The sequence below is a fragment of the Dioscorea cayenensis genome, chromosome 18 (assembly GCF_009730915.1).
Source record: "Dioscorea cayenensis subsp. rotundata cultivar TDr96_F1 chromosome 18, TDr96_F1_v2_PseudoChromosome.rev07_lg8_w22 25.fasta, whole genome shotgun sequence".
In the NCBI taxonomy this organism is placed as follows: domain Eukaryota; kingdom Viridiplantae; phylum Streptophyta; class Magnoliopsida; order Dioscoreales; family Dioscoreaceae; genus Dioscorea; species Dioscorea cayenensis.
The window spans coordinates 24,210,160-24,228,603 of record NC_052488.1 but is presented as its reverse complement, the minus strand read 5'-3'; the positions used below and the strand labels follow the sequence as shown (position 1 = coordinate 24,228,603).

At 33.5% G+C, this 18,444-nt stretch overlaps 2 protein-coding genes across 2 annotated transcripts; one reads left to right on the top strand and one right to left on the bottom strand.

Moving 5' to 3' along the window:
- Positions 1-1,026: 1,026 nt before the first annotated feature.
- On the bottom strand, positions 1,027-1,374 carry LOC120283007 (mannose-specific lectin-like). The gene has a single exon (XM_039289832.1). It carries the CDS (start codon positions 1,372-1,374, stop codon positions 1,027-1,029), a length of 348 nt encoding a protein of 115 aa, XP_039145766.1.
- Positions 1,375-11,797: 10,423 nt separating this feature from the next.
- Positions 11,798-12,601, top strand: LOC120283006 (mannose-specific lectin CEA-like). Its single transcript, XM_039289831.1, has one exon. The coding sequence runs from the start codon at positions 11,798-11,800 to the stop codon at positions 12,599-12,601; it is 804 nt and encodes a 267-aa protein (XP_039145765.1).
- The last annotated feature ends 5,843 nt before the right edge of the window (positions 12,602-18,444 follow it).

Below are 18,444 nucleotides of genomic sequence, written 5' to 3'. Positions count from 1 at the left end.
TGTTATATTCATTTGTAGGGAACATTGAAGTTGAAACAAAGGAAAAAGGATAGTAATAAATTTCAAAAGTTCATCAATTTTCATGTTTGAACTAGGATTTGTCATTTGTTTGCACATAATTTGTACAATTGTCTTTAAATGACAATAGACTTGAGGAACAATAGTTTGGTTCGGTGTAATTAGAAATTTAAATGCCAAACAATCATTTAATAATTGATAAGGTAAATATCTAGTCCATTCAATTTTAGATATAATAAATATAAGGGCCTATGAATGATCTTGTTCTTGTTTTATAAACTTTAAAAGATATCCAAAGAGAGTTTAGCCTAGTGGCACCCAAGTTCTCCTACATACGGCAAGATAAGGCATCAAGTCTCTTCAGAATGAGGGTGTATGAAATACTTTAAAAAACCCACTCACACAGATAACTTATACATTTATTCCCACTGGGGAAAAAAAACTTTAAAGCCTCTAAAGCCTCATATCTAACTCTTGCCAAGGAGGGATTCAACTTAGATTGATTCAAACCAGAAACAACAGACCTAAATTAAATTAAATCTTTTTTCAAAAGAACTTAGACTACTATATATGAAAATTCAAATAATTAATTAGAGTACATAGAGCCATCTTATTATTTCCCTGTAAAGAAAAAAAAAATATGAATGACAACTTCATGAACTCATATATGATCTCAGGATTACAGATTTAACTATATGTTTATGCTTTTGTAATTAAATATTACCTTATTTAGTATTTATTTGACATATATACCTCTGCTATAATGTGAAATTACACATATGCTTTTGCAAAGCTTGTTCTTTTCACATAGATATGTATATCTGAAAATGTGAGAATTTTGTGTAATATAACTTTTATTATAATTTAATACTATTTTAATGAAAGACAAGTATGACTTCCTTTATGCCTTAAATATTTTTAAGCATTGAGGGCATCAGCTACGACGTAACGTGCTTATTTATCCGTTAATACATGAGGCTCTCGATCAGTACTGATCCTCATCATCACTTAATTGTTGACAACCATGGATATAATACCAGATGCCTTGGCTTCTTTGGTAGGTTTATTAGCAGGCAAAGCACCGAAGATGATGGCCTTACTTTCGATGAACATAGCACCAGAGAAACCGATGTTGGTGTTGGTTGCCCAGTGTGCGGGGCCATAGAGAACAAGATTGCGATCTTTTTTCATGATGAGGACGTAGGTGGCTTCTGCTAAGTTGGGGTTGCTCGCCCACACGGCGGTGTTACTGTCGTTATAAATGACCAGGTTTCCATCACACTGGAGTGTGATGTAGCACCTGCTCCCCCTACCATAAGTTTGGGAAGCCCATATTGGTTCGCCATGGTCATACATGACTGCGTTGCAGTCCTGCATAATGAAAGTGTAGCTTTTCCAAACAAGAGTGATATGGAGAAAACTCAAAGACACTAGCAAGAACCTGAAGATCAATGGAAAAGAACACAAGATGGAAGAGAAATCCAAGAAAACACACTCAAAACACACTTTATTCCTTAAGTCCTCCAGTACAAGTCATTAGTTCCTATATGTTTACATTCATGGCCAAGATTAAACTAAACCTAGGCCCAATTTCTTACAAGTTACAACCAATCCAACAGTTCAGATATAAATACTTATAATGACCCTCTTAAGATGTTCCACCAGATCAACTTAGGCCAATATCCACCTCATTAACTACCTCTTGACTCAAATATAACTACCTCTAATTCATCCAAAACTTCTCTGTTTTTTATTAATTCCCCAATATCAACAAAACCTTAGCAACACCCAACTCCTTTCACAGCAACTCTTTCACAACCACATTTCTATATCAACACTTCTACATCAGTATTTCTACTTCTCCATATCAAAGGGATTTCCCGGTCTTCACGGTTTTGGCAAATTATGATTATAGCTGTGCAAAGATGTCACGTCCCAGCCCCACAAGCAGACCCGCTAATAGATCAACCGCATCTAATGGGATTGGGCCCCACAGGGTGTAAGGCCTCAAATTTGACCTGGTCAAAGTCAACCCTAACAAGCAAAATATAAACAGTAATACATAACCACATATAGAATAACAGGAATCAAAATAATACAAGTATGAGCTTTAGGAGCCCTACAGAATACAAAGTTATACAAACGGTCTACAGACCCAAAATATGCAAACAGAATACTGTTGGGTAATATCGCAAAAATCAAATAACATTAAAAGAGCATGTGGAAGCAATAATATATTTGCGATATATATTCTAATTGTTTTAATGAGCACTGTAATTTAATTAAAAGGCGTAGGAAATTACCTCTTAATGTTTTTCTTTCCTTTGATGCACCAAATTTATCTCTCGGATTGTCGTAGATCTCCTAGCGCCGAATGAAAGTTCCACGCCTCTAGATCACACGCCGGAATTAAGAGACAATCTCCTCTTCTTCTCAAAATAGCGGCTAGGGTTAGAGAGGAAGAGAGAGCTAGGGGATTTTCTCACTAGAGAATTAATTGAGTCAATTCTATAGTTGGAGAGGAGTCATATTTATAGAAACTTCATAAAACATGATAAATATTATTCAATTATGAGTTCTATTTGAAATATGAACCTTCATAACATGATAAACATCATTCAATTATGAAGTCCTATTCAAAAATATGAACCTTCATAATATGATAAACATTACCATAGAAGTTCTATTAGAAATATGAGTCCTAATCTAACTAAAAACCACTTTTTATCTTTTGAGTCCTCATAATTTTTGATTATCTATTCGACTCCATCGAATTTAAATCAAAAATTTAAACTTAAGACAAAAAAACCCTAGATAAATTTACAATTTCACTCATCCCATGAAGTAAAATTGTAAATTGACAATTTCTACATTGTACTCAAAAACAAGACCCGATTCTTTATCCCTTTAAGTGTGACTCCTTAGGTTCGTTTCGATTGGCAATGGGAGGATACCAAAGGACGTGGGTAACACCTAGCCAGCCCCGTGGCCCCACATCGTAGCCCAATTAAACACGAATGAGTAGATCATTACGAACCTTTCCGATTATGATTACCATATGTGTATAAACCTTTCGTTCTTGTATCCCAACCGAGTGAGAGCCATGGTAATTGTCAAACTCACTGAACTCGATTATATGCAAATAACTATAGTGGGGTGAGATTACCAAACTACCCTTCGTGTCCCACACGATTAGTTTGACTGCGTTGACCAAGGTCTTCTAATCTCACATACTTATAGTCGCATAGAATACTGACTCGTTTACTTCCGAGAGAACGAATTCCTTCTTGGTGATCACTCACAACTGCTACCTGCCCGACAAAGTCGCACTTAGAGGTCGACCCTACCAAAAGGTGAACTGAGCCTAACAACTCTAGTAACAGACTAGACATCACAAGTACATTGTGATCATGATACCTCAGGTCTAAGGTCCACTAATATGATCATAACCAACAATCCCAATCATTGACTGTCAAAGAGTAAAACCCATGTCATTGGATTGTTGCGAATCATGTTCGAATACACCAATTCCCAATGATGTATTTATGACATATGCTCTCACTATTCCATAGTGTTCAACTAGCATTATTTGTCAAAGTATATGTCATACAAATCCTTACGAACCTTTAACGGCCAATTAAAGATTCTCTAATTTGCGAACTATTTAAGTGTATAAGTACCAAACTCTTCTAGTGCTCTTCTCTCTATCTTACAAAGAGTAGAAGATTTAACTTAATACACATGGACTATGATATTCAAAACTAATTATAATACCATCACAAGATTTATATGAACATCAAAATAAATGCCTATTAAATAAGAATGTATAATACAAATGAAATGCCCTAATACAAGTATCCTCGATGGCATTGGAGGGCATAATCATAACAAATACAAGTCTTACTCACACAAGGAAGTTCACTACAAAGATACTACAAGAGCAAGAAATACGACTCCCAGACACACCCCTATCCTAGACTCGATCTTCTCCTGCGATAACAGAATTCACAGAGTGTATGAGCAACGAGGGCCCAGTATGATCGCAGAAATACAGATAATGCAGATATTGCAGTATAATTAATAATAATTCACACAAATGCAGAAAATGCTCAGAATACAGAAATAATCAAAAATACAAAAACACCAAAAAACAGTCATGTACATCTCCCTGACTGATAATAGAAATCAACAGCAAAAGGCTACATCATCGACTGTGAAGTCAGAATAGAACAAAACAGAATATCAACAGCCGAAGCCGGATCTTCGACCTCAGTCGGGGGGTAGCGCTACTACAGAAAACATGTGCACATGACTAGGACTTACTCCTCCTAGCTGGGCGAGCCAGAAATGAAGATGTACTAAAACCGCAAAAATTCAGAATACGTACAAAGAAAATACCACAGAAATAATGCAGAAAATAAAGTAAATAAATAACTAAAATAAGTAACAAGTAAATAAATAAATAAATCAAATTACAGAATAATAAAATAATTAAATAAATAATAATTGTCAGAAATATGTTGAGTGCGAGAGCCTACCTGACTCCGAGCTACAAAGTCGGGTTCACCAAGTCCCACGAACTAAAGCTCGCTATAAAAATCTAACCCAACAAAATAAACTACACTCAGAAATGATTTTGGGCCGGGCCTAACTTACAACTATAGCCCAAGCTAACTTAGCAATTAAAAGATCTCAAAGTTAGCAAAGCAACAGAACAGCCATGCACATTTAAAGACGCATAGTCAAATATTACAACTAATGTGAATGATTTAAGAAGGAAGGGCAATGCTTCGAAATAAAAACACCTAACATGCTGAGCTCCCTTTCCAACTAGATAAAGCTAGTACAATTGCATGCCTAGAATGAACGCCCAGTACGTATATTAGCAACTAACTGTTTTCAAAAGAATTAAAGAGTTAAGCCAACCAAAATCAACTATAAATATATATATATATATACTTCAGAAAAGCTCTGTAATAAGACACCATCACATAAAAAAAAATCTCAAAACTAACAATCATTAACACATGCTCAACATATATATATATATATATACCTAACATACAAATATAAATATAAAACTCTATTTCCAATAAAAGTAAAGAAAAACACACACTAGAATGAAATCATCATGCAGTGGTGGAATTCCCAACGAAAAAGAGAATTTTTTTATAACGAAGAAATGCATGCATACATATATGTATACCTATATATCAACAATCATATACCAACCCAAGACACTGTCCAGCAGATGAACCATGCGGTAAAGATACAAACATGCAGAATTCTCAAGAGGTAGTCTTGCCGGCAAAAAAAATAAAAAATTCCAGTTACAAGCTAAACATATTCAGCATCTAAACATCTCTACGCAAGGTATTATAAAGCTACAGAAACAACTTAACAACAAAGTACTCCATGCTAGTGAACACAGAAAGAAGCAATGATCCAACCTTACATCAAAGAGAAAAAACAAAAACACTGAATGGCTACAGCAAAGGCCACCAAAACAACAAGCTTCATCCACAAACACCCAAGATGCTAATCTGAAGCTTGAAGAAGGATTAATCGGTAAAACTCCAACCTCTGTTGCGGCTGCCGAAACCAAGGTGTTGCGACCTGGAGATTCTCCACACGGCTACCTCTTCAGTCTGAAAACTCCAAGGAGCGGTTGCTATATACAAGAAGAAAAAGAAGAAGTTGATCATCTCTGTAGTCAAAACAACTCAAAATAAAGCAGCAGCCCGAACAACGCCTTGACCAGATCAAAAGATTTCGAAAAAAAAGCTGACAAAAAGGGGACAGCTGGCGATTCTTCGATCAACTCAGTCAAGGGCGTCCAACTCTCCGGTCAACTTGGTCAAAGTGAGAAACTGGCGAACATTACAAAAGAGGAGTCACAACAAGATGCAAATAGTGAGAACACTGAGAAGCAATTATGCTCTTAGAATGACCATGGTGTTTTTAATTGTATCTAATTATATCAACTCGCGGAACTACACTTGAGATTCTCTCTTGGTACAACATCCATTTATAGATAGATTCTCAGTCATAAGGGTGTACCGTTGCTTTCCATGAATTGATCATATGAAGGTGCTTACCATTTTAATTTGTGTGAAAATTGCCCGAATATGGCACGTTCAATATCCTTTCCTGTATGAAAAAATCTATGCCAAACGGATATGCTTATCTATTCCCAATACTCCCTCGCCTCCCATTCAAAATTAACCCATCCCATCAGTTTGGTAAGAACCTAATGTCAGTTATTCTAGTTTTGGTATCTGTTTTTTTGATAAAGCAGTGATTTTTTTTTAAAATGTGAGTTTTTTTATTATTTTTTTCATTTTTATGCACTATATTTATAGAACATTAATTATTTTTTAAAACTATTAAATTATAATAATATATACGTTTATCACAACAACTTGGGATTCATCCTTTTCAAAAAAAATAAATAAATAAATAAAACTTGTGAATTATCTATTAATAAGAAAAAGTTATGCCACAAAAGAATTTAATAATGTAGACAAGCTTTAAATTGATGAGAGCTAGCTAACAAAGCTCAATATGTTTTTGGTCAAGCCAAATCAAAACGTCATTAAGCTCAAAGACATAATATATATATATATAAGTTGCATGCGTGAGTCGTGACTTACTCAAAACACCATCAAAAGGTTATCATGACAAACTAAGAGACGATTCAAAGAGGAACGCTAGTAAAAATAAAGCACAATGCAGTACAAAAATCACTTCAAAATTAAACAACACAACATTCCACTATCAACAGCTCACCAATCAGAGCAAATTTATACACCCAAGGGACAAAGCAATAAACATAATTGTCAGCAATCCCCCGATGCTTAAGAAACAAAAAGAATCCTACACTCACTTACTCATCCAAACACCAGCTAATTCCATGATAACAGAAACTTATCGCCACCAATATATTTGTAAATATTTTAGAACAATCTCCATATTAGAACATTACCAGGAAAACAAGAAAATTGAACATAGACATATAGTATTTAAGCTCCATAACCTTCCTAATTTAACTGAATACTTCATCCACAACTACAAAGCTCGGGGGGGGGGGTGATATCACTTTTAAGACTTCCGTGTTCATTTGTCAGAAAGTGAGAATAGAACTGAAAGATTTAGGTGTTGGATAAAGTTCTATAAGTTCAAAAAAGACTTTCGAAGTGAAAAGTAGTTTTTATAGATTGACTCACTTCAGTAAAAAAATATTGAAGTGGGTTTAGTTCAAAATCCACTTCAGCACAAATGAACACTAGAAGTGGGGGAAGTCAAACCACTTCCCCTCACTTCCCCCCACTTTCTCTGAAATGAACGCCTCCTCATTATTTGTACATAAATAAAAGTTCAAACAATTAAATAGAGGAACAAGTATTAAAGGCCTAAAAAAATAACTCAATTAAGAAAGGAGATCAAGGGAAAAAAGGAAAGAGATAAAAATAAAGGAAGTATTTGAGCATAAGTCACTTTTGTTTATTTTAATCAAAGGGAGAAATTCAATAAAAACATGTGGTATAAATCAAAGATACAATGGTTTTGTGGGCCCCACTATATTTTTTTTAATTCTAATGTTAGATTCTGCAGTTACATTTTTTTATTTTATACTTTACGTTTCAATTAATTTTTTTTCAAACTCTACCCACCTCTTCGCCTCCTTCTGTTTTAGTTTTGTCGTTTAAGAAAAGTTAAATCTAGTGTCTCTCCTTGATTACATGGGGTGTCGGGATGAGGAAGAGAGAAGGATCTCACCGTAAGGATTTATTTCACTATTATTCAGATAAAGTTCTGATTTATTTTATTTCTGCTCTTTCTTATTGTTACATTATTCTAGTTAGGCTTAGGGTTTGGTGAGAATGTTGAATTGTTTTCTTTGAGAGTAAGATTCGGAAATTTCATATTAGCATAGCAGAGATCCCTCTTTAATTTTGGGAGAGTTAGAGACAAAATTTGGAAGAGATCAAAATAGAAAAATTGTAGATTGAGGTGTTATTTAGCTTACTGCCAAATTCTAGAATTTTTGCACAAGTACTTGTAAATTATAAGCTCTAAATGCAGGTGATGTGGTCAAGATTTCTGTGCAGCCATGATCCGTTTTTAATTTATATCATGATCGTAAGTTCTTATTTAGATTTATATTTATATAAGAAAGTTGTAGAAGATGACTTTATATTTGTCTCTGCTAAATTTTAGAATTTTTACCCCTGTAATTTGTGAGATATGATCATATTTATGCAGATGTGCTCAATGGCATTTCAGCAAGAAGTATTAAGATTGATCAGAGAATTTGATGATCTTAGAAGTTGAATCAAAACTCATGTTTATTATAAAAGTTGTACATATTGATGTTAACTAAAAATTTGAAAAATTTCAGATTTTAGACGCCTGTATTTAATGAGATATAATTTTATTAGTAAACTATCTCGGATGGGATGTCTGTGCAGAACATCAAGATTGATGGGTATTTTTGATGGTCATAAAGATTGAATTGGGTAAGGTGAAAAATAGAAAATTTGTTTATTATTAAGTTATCTGGTTGTCCATAAAATATCTCTAACTTTGTAGTTATTGATTGAGATATATGCATGTTTAAATGGGATATGTCAAAATTTCTTGTATGTATGAACAGCCGGACATTCAAATAAATGCTATGCATTGAGTAATGCTCTAAACTATGTGAATTTTGGATATGTCATAGCTTTGACTGTCTAATATTCTTATAAATTATAATTTGGTGATTTGAGAAAAGATAGACAAACTTATGTTTGATTTAATACTCATGGGTCATGATAGAATTTGAATATGACCTTTAGAATGGTTAAATGCTATTATACCCTTGAAAATAACCAATATTTGGGAGAGTAAAGTGATAGCTTGATCTTTTGCATTTGTATCCTTATTTCAACTTTCTTACTTGTGTTAAATAGGTTTTTGATATCCTTGGAAATTATTCTCAAATATAGTGCATTCTGAGGAAATTTGTTTGATTTGGATTTGGAGTTTTTGGGCGTTAATCAGGTAAGTACACAAATATAAATTATATTATATATATAACCTGAAAAATTTTGGATTTCTAGACTTCTGAAAGTTCTAAAAGAAAAGAAGTTATGCAATTATTACAATGGGTAAATTACCTAAATAGTCCCTAAACTACGGGGTTGTTCCTATTTGGTCACTGAAATTCAAAAAAATTCAATTGCGTCCCTAAACTAAATATTTTCTTCCAATCAATTCCTTCTGGCGAACGGCTTTACCGGCAAGCTAATGTGGCTCGCCGCGTTCTTGGTAACTTTCCGCATCAGCTTGCCTAGTTGGCCGATGAGGTTAGTAATTCTAAAAATATTTTGATAAGTATAAAATCTTTCTAATAATAGCATCTTAAACACAGATTATCCTATCATAGCTTAAAATAATTTTTGTTCGATGAAGAGAGTCTTAAATGTTGCATTAATCCATCTGGAATGCTATGCCACTCATGCACTCGAGAACTATCTATCATTCAATGCCATCCATCAAGCAATTACCATATCCCCAATAATATTGAGAGCACATAGGAAATATAGACAATTAGATATCTATCTTAGAAATTTCTTTCCCTAATAGAAACTGTCGTTGAATTTAACTGTGGGACTCTCATTAAAATAACCAGATTTTTATTCCATCACCCGAAGACCCAACAAAAAAAAAAGGCAGGTAATGCTCACCTCCAAACTTGATTTCATAAGACAAAAATCAATACCAAAATCACCTTGTTCTTCAGGTTTTCAAAACAACTTGATAGAAATCAATACCAAAATTAGACACCAAGGTTATTCTAGGGCAGGGAAAAAGAAGAGGATAGGCTTCGGGAAAATATATGAATTCTGGCTCGGGTCACCGAGGGTAAATATATGAATTCTGTTACCTTGTTTTGGCAATTGTTGTTTGGGGGAGGACCTATATGCTCAGTTTTTGATATATGTGTTTATTTGAAATAAATTTGATTAGTGATTTTGTTTTTATAAATTATGAATTTTGTAAATGATCCCTATACTTTTAGTGTGTGCTTACTATGTTGTGAAGCTCATAAATGTTGTTGATATCTCTTTTTAGATTAGTAGTAGAGTTGAGTGACAGATAACTTAGGGGGAATCATTAGGCAATCGCCGAATAATTAGCTTGTAATAAGTTCCGTTTATTGTAGGTTTATGTTTTATTTGAATAAGTTTGTAATGTTTTTGCAAAACACTTAGTCTAATTCTTTGTTCTGTTTTGGATCAAGTTTTGAGGACTTATATGTCTACTTGGCTTCGGCATTCTAGGTGTATGGCCGTTTATAAGCATCCCGGGTTGCTAGAGCATCTTAATTATAAATGATTTGGATATTATAAGTCTAAATACATGAACAAAAAAAAAAAGATATATGGAGACGATCAATATACCAAGGTTGCAATTTACATCTAGGTAATTACTATATCAAGGTTGCTAGGGCATCTTAATTGCAAAAGTGAATACGTACGCGTGGTACTCAGAGAGAGGTTATGATATGCATAATAAGGTATTTACCTCATAATTATAAGCAATATACTCTCTTTCCGTTTATTTTTACTTGTCACATTTTGAAAATTTTCTATGTTCCTTTTTACTTGTTCATTTAAAAATTTTGAGCAATATTAAATATTATTTTCCAAATTTACCCTTTATATTTAATGTATTTCAACAACTTTCAATGAATTATATTCAACTATACATTTTTCAAAGTATTTTTAAATTGGGTAATATTGGAAAGTTAATATAATTATTATAAATTTTAGGTTATCAATTAACTTTAACTAATTTTTTTAATCGGTGTGAATTAGGAAAAATTGACAAGTAAAAAGAAACGGAGGGAATATTATCTTAAAAACTTACGGAAGATATACGAAAGGTATTAACTAGAAATGTGCATGAATTTATTGTGTAATTCTTGAGATTGGCAAAGAGGAATCTATTGCAAAAGTTAAGAAGACAACAAAGTATGTAGGTGATTTAAATTTTGCTATTTGTGAAAAAATTGGAGTGCATATTGTCTTGAGCATTCATATAATTTAGTTGTTGATTCAAGAGAAACACTGTGTTGAAGCATATAAGAGGAACTCGAGAAAGTCAACTTAATAGGGTATGAATTTTAATTCTTTTCTTATTAGAAATTAAACGTTAATTGATCGATCTATTGTTAAGTTTTATTTTTTGACCCAATAAAATATTCAAGAGTAAAAATTAAAACGAGTTGAAGAATCATTTATTTATTTATTTTCTAAAAGGTCATATCCCATAAATAATGAATTTCACACAGAATTGTTTGAAAGACATAGATGATAATGTACAATCCAATTTATTATCAGAATACTAATGAATTATGTTTGTGGTATGAAGAGAAAGTAAAGGTTTATTCAATATCGTAGGTAGTTAGCTAGGTTGAAGGCCTTTTACTAGCTGTTTACTGGTGCCTGTAATTTTCTGGTGATGGTGACTTATTCCATGTGTACATATGCAAATATTACTGTCGTTAAACTACAAGTTTTTTTTTTTTTAAAAAAAAAGTTTTTCAAAGAGAAATAAATAAATTAAATAAGTTAAATCTAAGGCACGTGCTAGCTGGTCAGTTGATCGGAATTGCAAAGCTGTATATTGAGCTTGCTATAGTTTTGAAGATCTATAAATAAGTATGAGGCTTCAAACACAAGTAGGCACAAAGCAAGCAAGAGAAAAACAAAGAAAAAAAAAAAGCTAAATGGCATCAAGGGCCATCCTCATCCTTTCCCTGTGTGCCACCCTTGGGATCCTTGCACCAGCATGCAAGGCCACTGAATTCGTTCTCTACTCAAACCCTGCCACTGTCCTCGTCCCGGGCCAAAACTTCTCATATGACATGACCCCCATCGGCCTCCCTTACGGTCCAGCGGATCTGGTCATGCGGAAGGACTGCAACCTGGTGAGCCACTACAAAGGTGAATTTGCCTGGGCTAGCAACACAAGCGGAGCTGCAGACTACTGCTACCTCGCGGTCAGCAACTACGGCGCTGCGGTCATCAAGGGCAACTACCACTACCCAGTCTGGACCAGCCCCATCACCAGCAACATCTCCGGTGACTACGTTCTAATCCTTCAGTGGAACGGCGGGCTCGCCACCTACGGCCCCAGCATCTGGTCCAGCACTAACAAAGCAGAGTTCGGCAGCATTGAGATCAAGAACGAGACCAAGGACTACGTGGTCTACTCGTATTCAGTGCTGCCAATTGGACCCATAGCCACGTATAAGGACTTTCATCTGGTCCTTGAAGACAGCTGCAACCTTGTCCTCCGCCGCACTGATTCTGGCAAGGTGTTGTGGCAGACCAACAAGTACAGTGACTCCCATGACTGCTTCGTCACTCTTGATGGCAACGGCGAGCTGTTTGTCAAGCATAGACGCCGGGAGATACTGTGGAGATCCAATTCCAGGTCTACACCAGGCCTTTACGTGTTTGTGCTGCGTTATGATGCTCGTCTTGTCATCTATGGCTCTCAGATTTGGACTACCAAACCCTTCTGGTAATTAACAGCCAGACCCTGTGCATGGAATTAAGCACCTAAGTTTGCTAGTTGAATGAAATAAAATGTGTGGGATCACCTCTTTATCTTTTACCATGAACTGCATATGCTTGCGTGTTACCCTAGCTTGCTGCCTGCTTCATATATCTATCAACTTATTATAATAATAAAAATTATAATAATTGAATTCAACAAAATCGTGTAATAAATGGTCATGTGAACATCAAAAAGATGAACAAAAACAAAATGACTTGTATAACTTGATGAACTTGTTTTACCAAAGCTAGTTTTATCAAAGCTGAAAATACCATCACTCGTCTTTCATAATCATGTTTTGTTAGAAGCACTTATAAATATACTGTAAATTTTTTGTTACAATATAAGTAGGTGATTTGATTGGATTTAATATTGTTACATAATTTTTTTATATACAAAAATATTTTTATATTTTTATATGAATTGTGCAAAAACTAAATTTCAAAATGAGTCTTCTAATTTTTATTTAAATTAAATTTTATTTAAATACAAAGTGTTTACTAACCTTACCAAAATTTATTAGAACTCAGTGAAGAATAAATTTAAAAAAAAAAGAGTAACAATAAGAATAGATTAAAAAATCTTAGTTTATAATAAAAAAATAAATATTAAATTAATTTCTATAAAAGTACACTAGTTTATTTTGAAAGACTATTAATGAGATAGAGAGAAAAATAGGAATTTTAAAAAATTAATTCAGATTATAGAAGATTGATTAATCATTAAATTAAAAATTAGACACCTTAATTTATTATAATAAATATATTTATTGTAATTATAATTATGAGAGTTTAAAAAAAAAATATATGGTTTTAAAATTAATGACTTTATAAATGTGTGTGAAGTTTCAAATTTTTATATTTGAAAACACAGGAGGATTCCCACTTAAAAATATCATCATGTAATTTTGTATTTCCAAATGGACTTTTTAATCTGAAAAATTGTTTGACGAGATGTATTTAAGGTATAACCTAATTATAGGATATTACTTTTTTCCTTTTTTTTTTATGTATTTCATTAAGGTGATATCATTTTGATTATTTTTTTATTTTTTTAATTTTTTTATTAATATAATTTCTAATGATGCTTTTTATTTTTATTCATTAAGTATTTTAATTATTTTTAAATTGTATATGTATATGATCATAAAAATATATAAAAAAAACTAAAATATCTTCATGTGAAGCTGACATGAAATTTGGATGGGATCCTCAAATTTTGGGATTTTGACTTAAGACCAAATCCCCTAGAATAATTTTTGAAAGATAATAATATCACTCGAGTTATAATTTAGGAGTTTGAAGTCTCAACAAATAAACATCACTTTAATCGACCTTTTGCCATTGTACAAACTCTTGCCATCCAAGATGATGAATATTTTGTTATTAAAATAGATAGCTCATGGTTTATATTAAAAATAATAATTAATATGAAAATGATTAAATAAAAAATGACAATTAAAGAAAAAAATTTCAACGAATGATTTTGTGGGATCATTCAACCTCTTATTCATCAAGAATCACAATATTTTTGTGTTAAAATTTACAAGGTGCTTGTTTATTTAAAAAATCCCTTAATTCCTATGACTTAAACTAAGATTCTGTTTTAATAATGGCAGCCATTCTACAAACTGGTTTCGAAGTACAGTGCGCAATGAGATTTTCAAAGTCATATATGAAAAACACACGCATTGGTGATGCATATATATGCAAGTAAAAATTGGATTAACTAACTGAGCCACGAATTTTGGATCCCGTGCACTGTGAGTTAACGAAAAGTCAGACACCGACACAGAGATAGAGAGAGAACTGTAGAGTTATGATCACGCAAAAAGCAATTAGGACATTCATTTTATCGTAAGTGGAGGAAGTTTGAAAAGTCGTCACTCTCCAAGAGAGAAACGATATCACTTCCGCGACTCTATGATATTTATTCGTCGAAATCGAAAAATAAAATCGGGCATGATTTGTGTGGCTTGGATAAAGCTTTCTACGAGTTTAAAAAGATTTAAAAAGTCGAAAAGAAGTTAGCTTTTTATAAATTGACTCACTTCCCCCTATTTTCAGTAAAAAATATTGAAGTGGGCTTAGTTTAAAATTCACTGTCGAAAAGTGGGGAAATGACACTTCCCCACTTCAACACTAAAGTAAATACCGTAAGTGGGAAAAAATTAGACCACTCTCTCATTTTTTTCACGAAATGAACGCCCTTTAGAGCTCGCTTGATTCATGCAGAATGTAAAAAGATACTACTGCTTGTATCAGCAGTGGTAGAATCTTGACTGGTATGTAATACCACATTACCAACTTATAAATATTACCAAGAAGGTTGGCAATTCTATTATCACCAAATTTCGTAGATCTCATCCTGGATCATCGTGTAATCTTATAACTTTTTATATTTTTAACAAATCGATTAACATGACGACTAATACTGACTAATGAACTATTACCGATAATAATAGCTTTCCAACCAAATACTGGTTATATCAAATTACTCGTAATATTTTCAACAATATAAAATTTTTCACTCATATTATTACGTTAATCTTATATGCGATAATATATCATTACCACGAAGACTGAACGTAGAGCAAGTGACAATTAAAAAAACATACAAAAAAACGATAGTAACTTGGTCACGCAGTATGATTATTTTGATTAACAATGCAAGTCTACCTAGCTCAGCACCATTTGTTTTGGGGCACGCCTCGTCTGTTGGAGCTGATAGCAATGTAGGTAGGATATTTATCGCTCGTTAATTGTTCCAGCACCGATCACGGGTTCGTGACATATAGGTTTCGCATCGCTACTTACAATCTCGTGAGCTCGATGGTTAGAGTATGCATGCATCGTTGCTCTAATGTTCAATAGTACTAGTACTAATAAATACTATAGATGTGTGAGATCAATTACTTCCAATCGAGGGTTGGTGGGGAGGAAACGGATTAAATGTGTGAGGCCGATTGGAATATGTGGGGAGGAAACCGATTAAATGTGGGAGGAAACAGATTAAATGTGTGAGGCTCGATTGGAATATGTGGTGAGGAAAAGGATTAAATGTGTGAGGCCGATTGAATATGTGGGTGAGGAAAAGGATTAAATGTGAGATCATTTACTTCCAATCGAGGGTAGTGGTGAGGGAAAATGATCCAAATAACGGACTTTTAATATATACTCTCCTCAGTCTGTCTTTTTTTAGTTGTTACGTTTTGGAACTCTTTTTTATTATTTTTTTATTTATCAAATAAAAAAATTTGTATATTACTAAATATTTATTAAATTTATTTTTTAATTTAATATAGTTAAAATTTTCAATAAATCACAATCAATTAAATATTAAATTATATACTTCACTAGTGGGGTTTTTAATATGAGTAGTTTTAAAAATTAATAAAATTTCTTATAAAATATAAGTAACCAACTAACTTTAAATATTTTTTTTTAATCATAAATTAAGTAAATATGACAAGTAAAAAGAAACAAATGACGCGCATACAATAATGTGCTAGGCAAATGTAGAAACAATTTAATGTGGAGAATTCATTTTTTTCTGGTGTCCGATTCATTATCTATTCGTTATATCTTTAGAATTTCTTCGGTTTTCAAATTTAAAAAGTACGTAATAAGTGATGTGGTTAGGATATTGAAAAAAATCAGAAGCGAACCTATAGTATGAACTATTCACACCTCATATATAAATATATATAGACTATACTACTATATTAAAATGAAAATGAAAGCACAACTAATGAAGTACTCATGATATATAATAAAGAAAAACATATTAATCAACATTTTAACATGTGGCGATATGTCAAAATTCCTATTGCATTATTGTAATAGCTAATTATAAATTTATGAGGACACAAAAAAAAACATATTAATCAGCATGTTATTTTAACATGTGGTACTATGACAAGACTCCCGTTGCATTATTGCAAGAGTTAATTATAAATTTATGAGGACACAAAAACAAGTCAAAAAAGCATATTAATCCAATATGTTATTTTAACATGTAGTGATATGTCAATATTCTCATTGCATTATTGTAAGATTTAATTATAAATTTATGAGGACATAAAAAAAAAAATCGATTTAGAGGAGACATTATTAATTCTAGTTTTTTTCATAGATAGATTTTTGGTGGAGTAATATGGCAGTACTAATTCTAGGCTATCATGAGATATTCAATTTAATTAGAATGATAAAGAAATATATAACCGAAATATCTATTTTTAAAAACATATATAAAATTAAAACAATACAAAGGTGTCAACCACACACAAGACATCAATTATGTCACGCATTAATTGAAAATTTATGAGCTAAGGCAAGAGATACCCTACCACAGGTCCACAAGGATATGGACTATATGGTTCTGACCATAGAGATAAAAAAAAAAACAGATGTGGATGATCGCCATTAATTAAGGCCCACATTTATATGCCATAATGGATTCTAGCTGAAAGTCTCACAAATGGAAGTGGACCACTTCGGAAGTTCATGACACCATTCACGTGCTTCTTGAGTTGTGTTATTTTGTGTGTTGTTTTATTGCAACTGTATGACGTGGATACGTCTCGCTTGCAACAACAACTCATCTCTTTACAATATAATTAACAATGTTTTGAAACCCGGACCGACCGGCCATGTTGACTGGTGGAACCAGGAACTGGCCAGCAGTCCGGTCCGGTTCTATATAGATCATTGACTAAGTGTTGACCCGGTCAAACCCATTAAAACCCACGAACCTGCTGGCTTTACTCTGACCCAGGGTTAACCCCTGCTCCATATAGGCCAAGACTGTCATCAAGAAAAATGGGAGTAGTCGGGGTTAGAGAGAAGGTGGAGATCGCAAATGGCAGTGACAATCTCACAGCTTGGTGTCTATGTAGATGAGATAAGCGATGCAAAGGGTGTGAGATTGGGAGTAGGAGATGCATTTGGAGAGATTGGAGATGGAGACCCGGAGATAGAAATGTAAGGAGGCGAGATAGGGTCGAGACTCGGAGAGAATGGCTAGAGGTGAAGATAAAGTTGAGAGGCCTGCAGTGGGCTGTCGGAGTTGCCAGAGAGAGTGCATCTCTTGTAAGCTCAGCGTGTGCAGCCTAACCAAAAATGTCTTCAACTATGCTGCTGCACACCGGTGGTCATATGTCAACAATAATAAAATATCGATAAAGGAAGAAGCTTTCAAGCACTCGAAAGCAATTATAATATGAATTGATGTGACGGTGATAATAATATGTATTATATATCTCTCTCTATATATATATATAATATCACATGTGAATTGGTGGGATGATAATTTTGCATATCATGTTCATGTTAAGTAACATATTGGCATATCATGTTTGAATTAAGTTTGGAATATATGGGTTTGGATAATTAATATTTGTATTAATATATATATATATATTACATCATCCGGTTCAACCAACCCGGGGCATCCTGCTCAACCAATCGACCCATGATCCGATTATTTGGCCTGGCTCACTTTGGGTCCTGGCTCGAAAAACATCGATAATTAAGGAGAGAAGTAGTGGTTTTGAAATCTAGACGCAGCCCACATACTCGTGAAGAAGCTAGTTCCAACTCCAATGGCGATACCAAGGTCCTTCAAACACTTCGACTCTTTAGCATTCAGCTCGGCGTCCTTATCTCCTCCTGGGTTTGGCTTCCAACTTCATGATCACCGCGGCCTACTGGCTGTAGAGGGCCAAAACCCCGACGTACAAGGAATACAACCTAACTATGCAATCGGATCGCAACCTTGTCCTTAAAAACGGGAGCACAAATGAATCTGGGA

Bases quoted from the DNA above. Each gene is read 5' to 3' on its own strand.
- LOC120283006 (XM_039289831.1), top strand. From the start codon at position 11,798: ATGGCATCAAGGGCCATCCTCATCCTTTCCCTGTGTGCCACCCTTGGG.
- LOC120283007 (XM_039289832.1), bottom strand. From the start codon at position 1,374: ATGTATGACCATGGCGAACCAATATGGGCTTCCCAAACTTATGGTAGG.